Raw genomic sequence first — 18985 nt, forward strand, 5'->3', positions numbered from 1 at the left:
AACACGACTGTTGTTATTTTCTCTGCTCACCTTCATAGCAAAGCTTCTTGAAAGCACTAAATAAGCATGGTGTCTCCTTGTTCTAACCTCACACACAATCCTGAGATTATTCCTCCTTTATTTCCCAACAACTACAGCAAAGTTGGATGTGATAAGGACAATTCATATTTTATTAACTTTAATTGACCTCTAAGCAGAATTTGAATTGTCAAATGTGATTTATATCTTTTCTTCTTGAAATATGACTCTAAGTTAACTTCCAGGATACTACTCTTGTGTCATTGCAGGAATTCTATCCTAGTCTCATGGGAGGGGTGGTCCTGTCGTTTCCTCTTCCTGTAGAATATTATGGTTTCTTAGGATGCAGTTCTTAACCCTCTGTCCTTCAGAATCTCAAGAGGCACTCCTTGAACATATATGCTGTGCCAGTCACCTTTCTAGATGCCAGGGGAAACATCTATAAGTATCGCAGACATAAATTCCTTTTCATGGGCATTACTGTGTTTGGTTTTAACCTCAGCCAGGCTTCAAATTCCATTCCCCTGGTAAAATTGACAGCATTGTAGTATACGTTTCCAAAGCATGGATCTTTTCATCTCCATACACACTTCGCTAACTACTATTTGGCAGTGAAAACTTAAGGAATACCAAGCTAATTTTATGTTAATCTTCATTCTCCAAATCCCAAATTCTTTGTCCTCAGAAATGATGCCAAGAATGGCCCAACCGCCCAAGCAAGACACTAAGAAATCAGCAGTACCTACTGAATCTGATTTGTTACATAAGCAGGGTTAGTCTACATCTACAATGTGTCTGGTATTTATTCATTTTATTTTCTACTCCTAATACTTTCATTTTTCAAGTATTGCTGTTCACCCATATTGCTTTTACCCATATATGCAAGATTAATCTGTTTACAATGCCTATCTATTCATATAACTTTCCTGTTTCAAGTAATTTCTTACTGGTTTTTGGAGTTGCTTTAAAATAATTTATATCGTTGTAGAAAACCTTGGATTTCCTGGGTTGCAGGTTCTTCTCTATCCTTATCTTTATTCACACACCTCCAGGTTCTCCTCCTGCCATGCTTTTTCTAGTTCCTAAAGCAGATCAATTTCTTTTTTCTCTTGAAGATTTCTTCCATATAAAACACTTTCCCTGGAAGCTTTATTCTCTACAAGATTTTTGGGGTCAGTCATTTTCTAAGGGAACCTTTCCATAACCCCCACCCTACCTGCATATGTTAGGTGCCTAGTCAAACCTGCTCAAGGCATCACCCTGCATCAGCACAGCTCTTAGCTGTACTTACTTGGTGGTTATTCTAAATTTTGTTTAATATCTATATTCCCTACTAGATTGTAAAGTCTTTGTAGGCAGGAGCCAGTTCTGTATTCACAGATTATTCTTCTATACTCATCTCAGTACTTGTTACAAAGCAAGACCCCATTAAACAATTGGAATGAATGAATGAATCAATGAATCTTAACATTGCAGAGCCAGAAGAAACTAGCTTAAATATGAGAAAATGCATATCAAGGCAGTTAAGTGACAAGAACAAAACTGAAACTATAAACCAGGATTCTGTCCATTTTCTTTGTTGGTACTGCCCACAAGATTCTTTGAAATTTAAACAAACACAAAAAGTGCTTTGATAGTAAATGTATCATAGAATACCTTACCTATTTTTGTGCCTTTACATACACTTTATTTATTAACTACCTTTTTGCCTATACCTAATGTTAATTTTCATTATCTATTTTTTTAATAAAAATAGTTGGGTCTCTGAGCTGACAAATTTTATTTTTTTTCCAGTCTAAAAGTGTTATGTAACAATACTGATACTCAATTATAATATGACTTAATTAAGCCATGCCTATGAATATGCTGCTCTCAGCTCTCTCTATGTATATGTAAAGAATGCATATATTTATACATAGGTATGAAAATTACCAGTAAATATTAAATATGATATTTAAAGGTGCAATAAATGTTAAAATACATCCAATATGACAACTCACTAACAGTTAAACATGTATACAAGTCAAGATTTAAAAAAAATCTTGCATCTTTATCTCTCATGTATCTGAGAAATATTTTCATATCCCTGCCATGGATTTTGATAATAGCACTGGCACGGGGTGACAGAAGCAATGCTACCTGAGAGAGATAGAACTCACCCGAGTGCTGTGCACAGTGTCTTGCCATGTTGTGCATCTCCGTGAAACACTAGCCACATTTCTTTCTGGGACTCTGTCTGTGGGTGTTTCTGCTTCACTGTGTAATTGAGTTTATGTTTCCAAAATCAACCTGCTTGGTCAGGCATGGAAGAGGTGGTCATTATTTTTGGCCACATCTTCCCAGAAGTGGAGGACTAGACTCCATGTGTTTGGCAGAGAAATTGTCTCCTTTGCAAAGTTTCTGATCTCAACAGAAATGTTTCATGAAATATTCAACAGTCACTTTGACATCCCATCCTTGCCCTCTGCTCTTTCTTCCTCCACCATGGTAACCATTGAAGTTACCAAAACATATTTATAAATTAACCAACTCACCATAGCAAGAGTGATTGAGGACTCTTGAGTAAGACATGTCACACTAATCATTATTGGGACTTACAGTTGGTACTTCTTTTTATAAAAATTATGTTTTCAAGAATAAGAAACAATCCAGAGGAATTATAAAGATGATATCATGTTTATTTTCAGCCTAAGAAAGAATATAGTTTGCTTACCTTTAATAATGTTGGGCTTTGGTGGCATGCTGAACTCATAGACTGTCGGTTCGGAATATCCCAATCGGTTGGCCGCTGTAATTTGAACCTCATACCCCATTGTCCACTGTAGATGCTCCAAAATAATATGGTCTTTATTTCCCTGCACTTTTTTCTCTAGCCACTGGTCTTCTTTATCTTTCTGTAAAGGCAATAAAAATTGATTTTGTAAATACCCACACACTAAAATTGAGAATTTAAAAAAATTATCTTGAGATGGAAATGGTGGTTTTATTAATATCAAGAAAAGAAATTTTCTCATCCACGGGGATAAATGAAGTTGCTATAATCAATGAACTTAACATTTTTATAGTAAGACTTTTCTATAAAAATGTTAAGTTTATATATCAGCCAAATAGTGACAATTTCATAATTAGCAGATGATAATTTACTTCCATTAAGATTTTAAAAAATATCAAATCTATCAGTTTGCTATCTGTCCACTTTGTTGATTATTAATTATCATGTGAACGGGAAAAATGAAATATGATACATAGAAAGAGCCTAATATGCCTATTAAACTAATTGCCTGAGAGTATTGTTTACTTTGTGTGTGTGTGTGTGTGTGGGGGGGGGGGTGATAAAATGTCTTGGAAATTAGTTTGAGTATTTTTATAGATTTAAATTACCACAGGATTTTTATTACTATAATATTTTAGATTTATAATGAAACCACATGTAAGAAAATTATTATTTTTAAAGAGGTTATTAGCATAAAAATAAAAAAATGTTATCCCATTCTTGAATTCTACACTTAAATCCTATCTCTTTTCTAAAATAAATGTTTTAAATCATATAATATTTGAATTACATTTTATTAAAAAATATTGTGACTGCAATTAACATAGAAAAATAAGTCAACATATTTTTCTGAATGAAACTATCTTAAATAGTGCGAACATTCAGCCATGCTGTTAACCATTTAGACACAGGCAACTTCCTCAACCTCTCTGCCCTGTTTCCCTTTCTCTATTACAGAAACGATGACTGCAGCTGCCCTGTGGGCTTGCGTGAGGGAGCAATGAGAAAAAGGGATTAAATTGTGTATTCCAAGACCTTAGGTTTCCTAATTGCTTAATAAATGACAGCTATTTTTAAGGAAAAACTATTTCCATAATAACTATATGGAAATGAAATAGTATTCTCTGTGGAGTCATGTACCTAATAATTTTTCTCTGCAATTGCAACTCTCAATTTCCCAGAGGGCTAATTATAGATAAATTGTAGTCTGGTCCTAGAGATAGATAGATAGTTCAATCTTTTTAACCTTAGAGCTCAGCTAAGCATTACTTTATGTTGAGCTAATATTTTACAATGTTTTTGGATTATAAGGAATAACGATGTTTTTGCATTTATGTTTAAAACAGAAAATGTATTGTTTAAAATAAAATTCTGGAGGTTCGATTCGTGATTGCATTAAATTGGTGGTACCATCAACATAAAGTGTCCTCCAAAAGAAGATGAGCATACATTGTAGTTTTGATACAGTACTATTATTTTTTTCCTAATTATTTTTCGTTACATGCACTTTTATTACAAAGGAAAGTGTTTGGACTTGTTTTTGTTATTTTTTCTAAACCTGAAGATTTGAACACTCCTAATGAAGCCATGGGCTTCGGATAAGTACTTAAAGTTATCGTCTTAACAGGAAGCATTTCCCTTGCTTTCTGAAACTGACAAACATGAATTTGTTAGGCTGGACATTGTCCAATATTAAGTGTTATAAGGTGTTATGAGGCCCGCTCCCCTAGCCTTCAGCACACTGTTGTCTGTGTCCATGGGCTCTTCCTGAAAAATCTGTTAGAAAACTGAAACAATTTGGGCCAGAAATGTTAACTTGCCTAAGTCACTAAATGATTAGTAAAGTTAAGGAAGGAACCTAAGTGTGCATTAGAAATGCTTAGGACAGCTATACCAAATAGCCGCCATGTCCCAAATATCCCCTTTCTTCATCAATTATTCTTTCAGCCCCTAGAGAGTATGTTCTAGAACTCTGAACACAATAGTGAATAAGACATGTGCAACGCCCTCATCTTGGAGTTTACAAACCAGAACAGAAAAAATAAGTTCTCTGAAAAAACAGAGGGTACTTTGGAAGCATGTAACAAAAAGGCCGATAGAGAGCAAGAGCCAGGAATGTCTTCAAAGAAGGAAGAGATGGCGCCATTATTAGAAATAAACTCCAGCGCTATTACTTTTTTACTAGAGGCCTGGTGCATGGATTTGTGCACCAGTGGGATCCCTCAGCCTGGCCTGCACCCTCTCACAACCTGGGACCCCTTGGGGGATGTCGGAGAGCTGGTTTCAGCTTGATCCCTATGGGCCAGGCCAAGGGACCCCACTGGTGCACGAATCTGTGCAGCAGGCCTGTAGTATGCATATAAGATCTTTGGTTAATCTCTTCCTGCTCTCCCTCCTCTGTCCTTCCCTCTGAGACTCATCAGTCTGTTCCATGTTTCCATGCCTGTGCACTGAGTGTCTTCCCCCTGGTGGTCATTGTGCATCATAGCTACCAGTTGGCTGGTTGGCTGGTCAGCCAGTTGGCTGGTCGCTTAGGCTTTTATATATAGATTGTTGACACTATTACAGATTTCCCCTATTCCCCCCTTTCCCACCTTCACCCAGCCCCTTCCCTTCCTCCCCTGGCCTTCACCACACTGTTATCTGTGTCCACAGGCTATTCATGTCTTTTGTCTAATCTTTCCACCTTCTTTTATCCAGACCCTCCCACACCCCTCCCCTCTGACCTCCATATCTCTGCCTCTAGTTCTATTTTGTTTGCCAGTTTATTTTGCTCATTAGATTCCACATATAAGTGAGATCATATGGTATTTGTCTTTCTCTGACTGGCTTATATGCTTAGCAGAATAAACTCCATGTCCAGCGCTGTTCTTCTTTTCATTCGTCCTAAGCTAATTAATGAAAAGAAGATGTGATTCCTTCCTAGAGGTTTAGATCCAAGAATAAGCACAAGGCTAGAAAACCTCAGAAGGATGCACAACCACTGGGAGATGTAAAAACTGAGACTGTATCACCTTTTTAAAGTAAATGTGAAAAAATGTTCATAGCTATTATCCAACAACCAAAAGCTTAAAAAATCTTCCATTCAAAAAGTAATTTTAGATAATAGATGAAATAATATATCATGTAGACATAGGGATATATAGCATATATATAAACACAAAAATACATATAGCATGCAATTATTTGATATGTTATATATTGTATATACATAGATACAGGAAGGGGGGATGAGGAGCAAGAAGAACAAAGGGTTAGATAAGACTAGGGCTACAGAAAAGAGGTGGAGAGCTGCCACTTCAGATTTTCCCACTCCCCCGTAATAAAATAAACTCTGTGTAACTGTGAAGTTCTGGGTGAGAGCAAATATTTCTGTGGAAGTTCAGAGTTGAGTTTTGCTTTGAATCTGAGTGGAGATGTGGGTGAAAGAGTGAAAAAATATAAGCCACAGCTGAGATCTGTGTCAACCCAGGATAGGATTTATTCTAAAGAGGGATGGATAGGTAATCTTCCATAAATAATATTTCTGAGAACTGATCTTTATATATACACATATATATATTGATTTCAGAGAGGAAGGGAAAGGAAGCGAGAGATAGAAACATCAATGATGAGAAAGATTCATTTATTGGCTGCCTCCTTCACGCCTCACATTAAGGATCAAGCCCACAACCCAGGCATGTGACCTGACCAGTAATGGAACTGTGACCTTCTGGTCCATAGGTTAATGCTCAACCACTGAGCCATGCCGGGTGAGAACTGATCATTTGAGGTGAAACTTCCTGATAAGCACAAGACACACAGACAATCTCTTCTAAATTACCCATCATTTAACTCTTAATTGTTGAAGCTCCCAGCATGATACATTAAAAGCCCCTCATCATTTTAGATAGTTTGAACTGATGTAAGGAACCAGAGAAAGTTCTAATATTTTCCCCAATTTAAAACAATTTTATTTCCCATTCAGCATTAGACAAGGAGGCTTTTTAATCCCCTAATTGCGATTCCTAGGGAATAGGAAAAAAAATTAAAGTGGGTGTTACCAAATACTCCCCTAGGCATCAAAATCTCAATTATGCCATTTGTAGAGTGCCTAATTTACAGAATTTAAATGCCTAGGGAGCAATTGAAGACAATCTAGTTGCAAAATGTTCCCCTAGGTATCGTAATGAGATGATTTGCTGAATAGGGCCATTATTAATAAGCCAATTAAATGTTGAAGGGCAGCTACTGAAAGGAAAATGGTCACCTGGCTTTGATATAGCTTATCTTAAGCAATCCACTTTGTCAGATAATAGATAGTGGGGCCATATGACAATCAAGGGCACTCAATAATTCTTTTCTGAAAACAAAATGTCAGCATATAGGAAAAAATTCATTATCATTGGGATAGGAAGAGAGCAGAGGACAGGTGGAAAGGGTCTTGGTATTCTTATTTATAGAGGGCTTCTTAATTGCTTTTATTTCACTAAATTTTCCCCCCAAAACCTTATGGGATAAATGGTCAACATCATTTTAAATGACAAGGGAATCATTATTAAAAGAGAGAAGAACAGAGGAGGTGAGCTCACACTACTAGATGAATGTTACAGTTCATGGGACTCTCCTGTGTTATGATTTAAGAATTTTGTTTCCATGTAAGAGAGTTCCTAGTTCCTGGATTTCCTGGTAGCATGGCTCAGATATTCACTACCAGTGTGACCTTACAGAAGGCCCCAGAATTCTCAAAAGTTCTGTGTACTACTCTGAATACAAGAAAAATGATGCAGTAACACACACACACACACACACACACACACACACTCCACTGTGATTTGGAAAGATGTAAGATTTGTAGGTTTTTAGTAGTTTCAAATACAGTACACTTTTTCCTATGGTCATAACTGATTCAAATTGCCTTGATTCCATGTAAAAAAAAATATAAAGTGGACCTTAAATCTTTTGCTAGTCTCTACCACCCACATACTTCATTAGAGAAAAAAACTGAATTTTTCCTATTCATAATCTTCTGTGTTCTCACAGCCCATACCAATTTACACAGTGCAAGTTTTCCCCCTTGGCTTCACCATTTCTCATATTTATTAATATGGTTAATACTATTTATAATTGTACAACATAGACTAATTTATTTATTCATTGATTCACTAATCAATTATTTGTTCAAAGAACAAATAATTTATTTGATAGGATAAATAAAAATCTTCTTCACTTGCAGCAAAGATAAATTAACAAAATGCTTAGGATTCTTTAATGTCCCTAGCTATTAAGTGTTTGAAATATCTTGAAACTTAATCAAATGGCTTTAAGTAAATTTCAATGTACACATCTAAACATTGCTAGAAAATAACTTCTTTCAGCAACAAAAACTCAAGTTTACTTATCCGGTTTTTTGTTTGTTTGTTTGTTTGTTTGTTTTTTGTTTTTTGGTTTTTTTTGGATCGGTGAGGGAGGAGGGGGACACCCGCCTAGCCAGTCAGATCAGCTGAATAAACCCTGGCAATCAATGGGGTGACAGATGTCGCAGCCAGATTGCCCTCACATCCGTATCCGTTATTTTAATACTCTTTTCAAAGTTACTTTTCTTTTCTCATGGTCATTGAGTACAAACACTCTGACTCCCAATAGCTTGAGAAGGTCAATTAAGATGTGGAATCATACGCTACAGCTGTGTTGATAGTCCCTAAAGTACATTCCTCACAATTGATTTTAAGTTTCCAATTTTCTTTCAGCCTTTTTTAGCTCAGGAAACTTATGTAATGTGTCAACACTAAGTGATAGCTATGATCCCACCCCATACCTATCATCAAATTAGAGAAAAAACAATGAAAAACTTATAGAAGCATGTTGAAAACTATTTACTAAATTACATAGAGTTATACTGACACTATAATACAAAGTGGATGTAAAATTTCTGCACATAAAATACCTTATTTCCCCATATACATTATGATAGTAATAAGTTTGTCTTTATTCTCCACATATATGGTTTAATCTTACCAACTTATTGTTAGAGACATTAATTTTCACAAAGGTTCTAGAGAGACATCTAATTCTGCTTTTATATTACTCCAATTCTGTTCTAATAAATTCTGTCTTCTTAATGGGTACTGAACAAAGTTGTGTGCTCTGTCTACGACAGGATAACAGGATGTGCTTCCACATTCATAATCTATAGGCAATTATACATTCTCTATGCTAGGGTATTATTAATCTTGTCCTTTCCCAGTAAAATACAAGTTTAAACAGTTTAATTCAGTGTCTCCTAGAAATCAACACTCATATTAAGGAATATATTGTTTCAATTTTGTTATTCTTAGATTATAAAACATAAAGTGTTGTGCACAGGCATGGTAAAAAAAAACCACAATAAAATAAGAATTAAAAAAGTGGGTTATTATTAAATTTTTTTATTGATTTCAGAGAGGAAGGGAGAGAGAAAGAGAGATAGAAACATCAACAATGAGAGAGAATCATTGATTGGCTGCCACCTGCTCACCCCACATGGGGATCAAGCCCACAACCCAGGCATGAACCCTGACTGGGAATTGAACCGTGACCTCCTGGTTCAGAGGTCAACATTCAACCACCGAGCCACTCAGGCAGGGCCCTAAAGGTGTTTTCTTGTCTATTTTCTTTCTTCATTTGGTTCATATTCAATTAAAAATATATTACAGATGGCTAAAAACCTTTTTGAATTATTCAGGTGTACTTTACACCACTGTGGAATTCATGCAGTTTGATAAACTAATAGATAAAGTGTCTTTGAGTCATATAAAGAGATCAGATGGTTAAGAATCATTTGGAAATAGTAGTTATTTTTTTTAACAATTGCAAATATCAAGGCTAAAGCCACTATAAATGTTTAGCCAACAAATCTTCTTGAACATGTAATTTTTCAATGTAAAGAAGCAATACATTGAAAAAGAAAATGTGGAAAAATTAATTTTCCTAAAATCATTAATATAACATAATATTGAATTATGGAATTTCCAGTTGGTCCTGCAGAGCATGATGTTTTCAGGATGAAGGAGATGGACAAGGGAGTGGGCTAGAAAAGTAACTGTGATAGGTGGAAATTATATTTTCCCCTCAACTGCTCTCCTGCTTCACCTCAACTGCCTAGTTCCTATTCCTGCAAATGCAGTCATTCCATTCACTTTATCATTACTGTATCATTTAATGGTATGCCTTCTACTCCAACACACTGAAATAACCTCCATAGGCAGATTTCAATTCAGCTCCTACTACTTTAAAACTGTGTTTAGAGTGTAATGTCTTACATTCTGATACCTATTCCCCATCTGCACCAAGTCACTCAAATTCTGTAAGGTTCAGTTTGCCTGTGAAAATTTAAAAAAAATATAACTTTATGTTCAGTCATAAAAGTATTTTTAAGTCTCTAAGAGTGAAAAATGACTTTCTAGCAGTACAAAATGGGTGAGAAATTACTTTCACAAATCTTGCCAGAGAAGTGTGAACATCTACTATTAAATCAGTGTTCCTTTACCATAATAACCACTGGATCTATGCTGTCACAAATGGTAAGTGTCATTTTTTTTTATGGCTGACTAGTATTCCACTGTATATATGTACCATGGCTTCTATCTGATTATCTATTGATGAGCACTGGGCTGCTCCCACATCTTGGCTACTGTAAATCTTGCTGCAATGATCATGGGGATGCATATATCTTTTTGAATTAGTGTTTCGTATTTTTTCAGATAAATACCCAGCAGTGGAATCACTGAGTCATAGGGCAGTTCCATTTTAAACTTTTTGAGGAAACTTCACTCTTTTTCCCACAGTGGCTGAATCAATCTGCATTCCCACCAACAGTGCACGAGGGTTTCCCTTTTCTCCACATCCTCACCAACACTTCTCTGTTGATTTATTGATGATAGCCATTCTGAAAGGTGTGAGGTGATATCTCACTGTGGTTTTAATTTGCATTTCTCTGACGATACGACATATTGAGCATCTTTTAGTACATATGTTGGCCTTCTGTATGTCCTCTTTGGAGAAATGTCTATTCAGGTCCTCTGTCTATTTTTAATTAGGTGTATGTGTGTGTGTGTGTGTGTGTGTGTGTGTGTGTCAACTTGTGACTTCCCTGTATATTTTCAATATTAACCACTTAGTGGATGTATCATTGGTGACTATCTTCTATTCAGGAAGTTGCCCTTTTATTTTGTTGATGGTTTCCTTTGCTGTGAAAAAATCCTGTAGTTTGATATAGTTCCATTTGTTTACTTTTTCTTTTATTCCCCTAGCCCAGTGGTCGGCAAACTCATTAGTCAACAGAGCCAAATGTCAACAGTACAACGATTGAAATTTCTTTTGAGAGCCAATTTTTTTTTTAATATATTTTATTGATTTTTTACAGAGAGGAAGGGAGAGAGACAGAGAGTTAGAAACATCGATGAGAGAGAATCATCGATCAGCTGCCTCCTGCACATCTCCTACTGGGGATATGCCCGCAACCCAGGTACATGCCCCTGACCTGAATCGAACCTGGGATCTCTCAGTCCGCAGGCCGACGCTCTATCCACTGAGCCAAACCGGCTTCAGCAAGAGAGCCAAATTTTTTAAACTTAAACTATATAGGTAGGTACACTGCTATTAACTTAATTAGGGTACTCCTAAGCTGGTCTTTGCTAAAAACGTCCTCAATCTGATTGAGGTACGTTTGTTGAGGTCGACCCCTTCCAACTCTCCCATCCACACTCGTCTTGTATACTTGTTTCAGATAGATGAGTGTGGATGGGAGAGTTGGAAGGGGTCGACCTCAGCGAATGTACCTCAAAACAATGTACCTCCCCTGCGCTGCGTATCCCGTTGCCCGACCAACCGACACCCCCCACTTCTTCTAAGGCCACTTCTAAGGCCACTCGCCCAGGCCAAAAACCAACTTCTGCACATGGGCCACGAAGTTTCAATCGCACTGTACATGCACACCCGCACGTGGTATTTTGTGGAAGAGCCACACTCAAGGGGCCAAAGAGCCGCATGTGGCTTGCGAGCCGCAGTTTGCTGACCACTGCCTTAGCCTGAGAGGTCATATACAAAAAAATATTGCTAAGAGTAATGTCAAAGAGTTTATTGCCTATTTTTATTCTAAGAGTTTTATGGTTTCAGGTGTTACATTTAAATCTATAACCCATTTTGAGTTTGCATATATATATATATATATATATATATATATATATATATATATGCAACTAATACCTGAAACAATATAATAGGGTATGCAAATTGTAATTTTAAAATATATTAATTTTAAAAACATTTCAACAATAATTTATTTAAAAATTGAGGTAAAAGAAAGTGTTGTGTTTCCTGTTAAAATCCTAGGAGCTCTGGGAGGATTAACATAGTAATTGATTATCATTAAATTATGCCTACCTTTGAAAAATGCAGCCAATCATTTTCATTATGAGAAACCAAACCTGCAGACACTTTGACCTTGGAATTTCATCCTCCAGAATTGTGAAAACATAGATTTCTGTTGATTAAGCCACTCAGTCTGTGGCATTTTGTTATGGCAGCCCAAGCAGACAAAGACAGTCATTAGGATAATAAAGAAAATGACATTAACAATGTGGCAGGCTCCATTATTTATAGGACCCAACTCCCAAGTATAACTACCTTTCATTGACGTTGGGATCAGGTGACATGATTCTATTCAATGAGATATAATTTAATTCTGTGGGATACGGTTTTTATAAAACCTGTACTGTATTGCTGAAAGAAAAGACAAATTCAGCTTAAATAAGCTATTGTCCCTTTTGTTCTTTCCATTCACCTTACATGCTGAATGTGGGTTTTGAGAACACAAGATAATATAGATGAGACAAGAGCCAACATGCTTAGAATGAGAGAACATCAGGGAAAATTATGTAGATGACTGATTATATTGCTAAGATGTTTTCCTAGCCCTGCCTGGATTGTCTAGCACATACATTTGTTTAATATGAAGGAAAAAAAATCTTCTGAGTTTAAACCCTGCTAGACATGTTTTCTGTTACCTAAAGCCCTAAAATACAAATATATTTCCTAACAGATAAACAGTATATGTTGATTTTAGGAATAAAATCTGTATAAAAGGTATTGATCGCTTTCTGAAAATAAGGTATCAATGGCATTTTGAGGTAAATCTATAATGTTATCTCTTGAAGTTTATCAAATATTTAGAGAAAGATGCACAGTATGGGGGGAGTCACATTCTTATTAGTTTCTGAGCTTTCCTTTTGGGTAACTAGAAATAGAAACATCGCTAAAACATGTCACAGCATTCTTAAAATATACATGCAGACTTTATCAATAAAAGCCCCTATTAAAGGCTATGAAGAAAAGATAAAATGAGACATGATATGTACTTGCTACCATCAATTAAAGTCAATGACTTTGGTTGAGCTCAATATAACATATGTGTTATTTCTAATACTAACTCTTTAGAAAGGAGAAGTCAAGCATAAATTTTAGCTTCAGGTAGAAGTTATGAATAAAGTGCATATGTTAACATATTTTTACTAGTCATTGCATTTCAGTGTTCCCCATGGATTTTCCTAGGTTCCCTTACAAATCTTACCAGCCTGCTGTATTTGAACCATAAATTCTTCCGAGTGCAATATAGGCATGGAAGGGAAGATCTGCTTCGCTAGTTCAGTTCATAAATTTGGTTCGGACCAGTGTTCCTTAGAGAAAGATTCACTCTCTCCAAAAAGTTTCCCGATGGGCAAATAAGAATGGGCAAGAAACTTGGCATGAGTAGCATGCCACTATCAGATTCACAGAGAGACCAGTGAGCCTTTCATTGTGGTTTTGGGGGAGACTCGTGTAGCCTCCATAGCAGAGGACCCAAAAGACATATACAGCTGTTCCTTACTCCCAGCATGAAACCAGAGACAAAGAAGGGTCCTGGAAAAGGGTATTCATCTTAAATTTCAAAGACCAAAGTGATGCCTAAAATTAAGTACTGAAGATGCTATTCAAAATCATATCCCTCTTTTCATTACCCCTCCAAACTTGAATGTTTGAATGTAGAAGCAATAATACCATCATTTAGACAATTGTGAATTTATGGGAACATATCTAAAATTCATCTACATACTATTAAGAGACATTTTTTAAATACCATTTACTAAAATATAATACACTAAAAAGGTTCAGTCAACATATATATGAAATTGCCACTGTATTATGAGGATAATCATAAACAACAGTAAATGCATCTTAAGAAATTTAATTTCAATGTTTCATTTTTAATATATTCCACAGTAGACACAAACACACCAGTACTTATGGCAAGATTGCTAGGAGAAATCACTTTCAGTGACCTTTGGAATAATTTTTGTCTAAAGGCAAAGAGGCAAAGTCCACCAGACCACTTCATCATGTGGCAATCAGCGGACAGCTTCACCCCTTACACATATAAAAAGCCCCAAAGTAGCTCTTAACTGTCCAAAGTCTCATAGTAGCTTGTGCTAATTAAATTTAAAAATATATTTACTCCCTCAAGTTCAGTGTGGTTATTCTTTGTTAAATTCTGATTGACGTGATTTATTTAAGGTATGATTTACTAATAATCTTGTCTATAATTAGCCTAAAGTTACTCATATCAGCCAGAATGGAGGGTGAAAATATTCTGCCACTTGTCAGAAAAAAAACAAAAACAAAACAAAACAGGGAAAATGGTGTCTCAATTCAGAAATATGTAAAATTCACAAGATGAAAGTCATGGGGTTATTTTGATGGCCTATGCTTAGAGTTTAGCAACAACAACAACAAAAGCAAATGTTTTGTAACCGATAATGATGAATTTAAGCAATAAACAATTGCCATTGAAATTCCTATGAGTACCATTTTATCACTGTTACTGAATATACATTCACTCCTGATACCACTGTGAACTCAGTACAAATTTAATGCAGTTTGAAAACACTTTGCACAACATGACAATAAGTGGGGTACTTACACTTCTATACTTCACAATGTATTCCAAAATAGGGGCCCCTCCGTCATCCTGTTTGGTGATACTGAGTTTAAAGCTCTTCCCACTGCTTGGCTGCCCATGTATGGATGGAGGACTTGGCTCACCTAAATAAGCAAGACAACACTCTTGATATTGGCACACACCTCAGATACCTAGGGAAACTGCATTTTAATCAAAATAACAATGTCATATAATCAAAATATATGATATTCCTGTACTTAACATTTGCTACTTGCCCTTTGTTGTGATATAACTTCTGATCCATCCTCTTTCTCCCTATCCAAGAAACAGCAACATTCATAAATCTAGAGGTATTATGCCCAAATTGTGAAAGCTCAGGACCAAATATATTGTTTACCTTTATGTCAAAATGCTCTGAGGATAATACTGCACAAGTGTGGAAACATGATTTCTCTTACGAACAATGTATAATCCCATTTATTTTATTCATGCAAATTTTGTTTGTAAATATTTTATAGTTATTAATATAAACATATAAAGGCATCAAACTATATAGTATATATCCCTACCTGGAGAGGTAATGCCTTAACAATTAATTAACTGCTTTCATGAGCATTATTTTTTATAGATACAATTGTAAATAAATAAATTTTGTATTATCCAATCTAAAGACCTGTATTTCAATATGTTTTTTCTAATCTAGAGTTATGAATATACTTATAATATCATTCTTCATATGGGGATGCTATAAAATGCACATGCTTGCAGTATTTTGAATATGAACAGGAACCCATAGAAGTGTAAGAGTTTTTTATGTGAAGAATGATATGGCTGCTTGGCAAATTGGAATTGGGATTATCTGCTGAGTGTGCACTTGTTTCTTCTGCCTCTGTTTCCTCCCATTCCTTATGGATGTGGGTGTGAACATGAATGTGTAAATACTAAACAACTAGTAGAGGGCATGCTTCAGGTTGCCAGAGTCCCCAAACCTGTCCTATCTGCTTTACTGCAAGGAATGCCCAGACAGACAAACTACGCAGAATGGAGTAGAGGATTGTATGTCTCCAAACTTGGGAAACAGGTGTTTTTTTCCCCAGCAACTTCTTTATATCTAACATGGTGTGTATAACCTGAAACGGGTGTGCAGTTTATCTGTGAGAAAGCAGGTCATTAAAGTAATATGACCATTGGGTGTATTGGCACACAAATAAGTAAGAAAATAGCCTCCTATAGTATAACCATATAGAAACAAAGTAAACTGAGGAACTTTAGAGTTATTGTTCATGAAAGCTAATTAAATTAGCATGCAGATATCATATGACATGATCTACAACAACACAATGTGTTTTTTTTTATAAATGAATAAAACTTCTGTAAAAATGAGTGCAATGATTTTTAAAAAGACTTGTATAAGAGATTATGGGAAAATCTAAATAGTATAAAATCATGGTATACTCATATGGTTTTGTATCATTTTTAATAGAATTTTATAATTTACAGGTTGTATAGTACTAGTTTATTTAATATATTTATAATACTATTACTTTTAATAATAGCATTTTGAGATAATTATAAAGCAGAAATTGTATTATGGTAACATAATATATTATGTTATATATAAAATATATACCCTTTTAAACATATATATAACATATATTATGTTATATATAAAATATATACCCTTTTAAAACCATAATTTAAAAATGTATGATAAGTTTATGACTACATTACAATTGCTACTTCCTTTAAGAAAAAAAAAAAACTACATTCAAAACAAGTATAAACTGCATTAGAGAGGAATTAAACTAATAGTTTCTGCCCAGCCAGTGTAGCTCAGTGGTTCAATATTGACATGTGAACCAGGAGGCCATGATTCAATTGCAGGTCAGGGCACAAGTTCCAGGTTGCAGGCTTAATCCCCAGTGGGACAAGCAGAAGGTAGCCAATCAACGATTCTCTCTCATCATTGATTTTTATCTCTCTCTCTCTTCCTCTCCCTTCCTCTGTAAAATCAATATAATATATTTTAAAAATAATGGTTTCTATGAGCAATTACAGCAAAATGTTTATACAAAAGTAATGCTAATCTTATCTAATAAAAGAGAAACATGCAAATTGACCATACCTCCACCACACCCACAAGCCAAGACCACCAGCCAATCAGGAGAGAGTATGCAAATAAACCCAACCAAGATGGTGGCGGCCACGGCCCTGGAGTGAACAGGAGGCTTGGGTTGCCCCTGGCGATGGAGGAAGCCAAGCTTCCCACCTGCTCTGACCAGCTGTGGGCTCCACTCAAGGCCACAAATTTTCAATTATAGAAGATAAATAAATCCCAGATTCCTGCTTCCAGCCCCTGTGGCTGCCGCTCAAGGAGGGTCTGAGAACCTGGGTTGCCTGGGGCCATAGCCAGCTGGCAAACAGCCGACAGCCCCTCACCCAGGCTGGACAGGCATACCAGCAGGGACCCCCACCCTGAAGGGGGTGTGGCCAGCCTGAAAACAGCCATCAGCCCCTCACACAGGCTGGCCATACCCTCATAGGGTGAGGGTCCCTGCTGGAGAGCATAGCCAGCCTGCAAACAGCCATAAGCCCCTCACCCAGGCTGGCCAGGCACCCCAGCGGGGACCCTCACCCAGGCCACCCCATGCCCCAAGGGAACCCCCACCCTGATCCAGGACACCCTACAGGGCAAACCAGCCAGCCCCCACCTGTGCACCAGGCCTCTATCATTATAATAAAAGGTTAATATGCTAATTAGACAGGGAGACCTTCCAGGAGACCTTCCGGACGTTCTTCTGGACAAAGCCATGGTGGCGGGGCCAAGGTAGAAGCCGTTAGAGGCCAAGAGTGGAGGGCAGTTGTGGGTGATCAGGCTAGTGGGGGTGGGGCCATTGGGGGTTAGCAGACCAGCAGGAGGGGCCAGTTGGGGGCAAGCAGGCCATCAATGGGGGTCAGTTGGAGGTGATCAGGACAGTGTGGGGGGCAGTTTGGAGTGGGCAGGCCTGCAGGGGGGCAGTTGGGGGCAAGCAGGCTGGGGGGTATTTGGGGCCAAGCAGGCTGGTGGCGGGGGGCTATATGGGGCGAGCAGGCCGGCAGGCAGAGTGGTTAGGGGCAATCAGGCAGGCAGGCAGGCAGGCAGGTGAGCGGTTAGGAGCCAGCAGTCTCGGATTGCAAGAGGGATGTCCGACTGCCGGTTTAGGCCCGATCCCTGTAAACCGGCAGTAGGACATCCTTCGAGGGGTCCCAGATTGGAGAGGGTGCAGGCCGGGCTGAGGAACACCCCCTCCCCTGTGCACAAATTTCGTGCACCAGGCCACTAGTATAAATAATAATAAAAATAACAGTAATTATGACATATTAAGTACTTTGAATATATTGTCTCATTTAAACTTCAAAAAATGTTGAGAAACCATTTAAATACATATTTGTTATTTAAAAACAAAACGAAAACAACAACAACAATGTCCTTACCCTCAACATGCTCACTGTCTAGGGCAGAGATTTGAAAGTTAACAAAAGTACACAAAGAGATTAAAATGTTATCATTTAAAAAGGAAAGGGGGACCAAGGAAAGAGTAGTAGAGAGATGTGTTATGGTGAAACACTTATATAGGGGTTCTATGAATGAATAAAAGTAAGTGTCTCTAAATGAAGAGGAAAATAAAGGTTGGAATGGTTAGCCAAGATCTAAGTAAGCTATAAATGATCAAGCTTTCATTGAATGTGGATGTGCAGTGACCCTGGACAGTATCAAAAGGAGAGAAGTCAAGACAGGATGCAATCTTTAGTTCAAACTGCTAATGCATAAAGCACTATGGCAGTTGAGAGAAGGGTGTGAGGATGGCAGGCAGGCAAAGGTTGGTGTGGGTGGAAAGTGGGAAGGTGAAGGGCAGTGTTGTTGAAGATTACAAGTAGAACAGAGACAGGTATCTTTACATTTTTGTTCAGTTACTCTAGACTCATTTTCATCTGGAGACAGTAATAGTAAGCAAGATGTATTTGCAGCCCTGCTGGTGAAAAAAATGAGAAACTAAAAACAACACTGGCATTGGGAATGGAGAAAAGGGAACACATTTAACCAATTTTTAGACAAACAGAAAATAATTGGTCACATACTGGGATGATATAATTTATGTGGTGAACTTGACTGTCTTGATACACATATATAGTAGACAGGCTTATGCATAAATGTTATAACAACATTTATTTAGTCACACTCAATTTTTAAACAACTTATT

The 18985-nt window shown here is 36.9% G+C and overlaps 1 protein-coding gene across 2 annotated transcripts in view; it reads right to left on the reverse strand.

Moving 5' to 3' along the window:
• The window catches only part of NCAM2 (neural cell adhesion molecule 2), a gene marked incomplete at its 3' end in the record, with an annotated part of 413596 nt that overhangs the window by 30362 nt on the left and 364249 nt on the right, over positions 1–18985 (reverse strand). For both annotated transcript variants that reach the window (XM_081085928.1, XM_081085929.1), the window contains exons 14-15: positions 14766–14887; positions 2732–2912 (exon numbers count right to left, since the gene is read on the reverse strand). In XM_081085928.1, the coding sequence (XP_080942054.1) occupies positions 2732–2912; positions 14766–14887 (303 nt within the window). The remainder of the gene's footprint in view (positions 1–2731; positions 2913–14765; positions 14888–18985) is intronic.

The sequence above is a fragment of the Myotis nattereri genome (genome assembly GCF_964212035.1).
Source record: "Myotis nattereri genome assembly, chromosome: 3".
Classification (NCBI taxonomy): domain Eukaryota; kingdom Metazoa; phylum Chordata; class Mammalia; order Chiroptera; family Vespertilionidae; genus Myotis; species Myotis nattereri.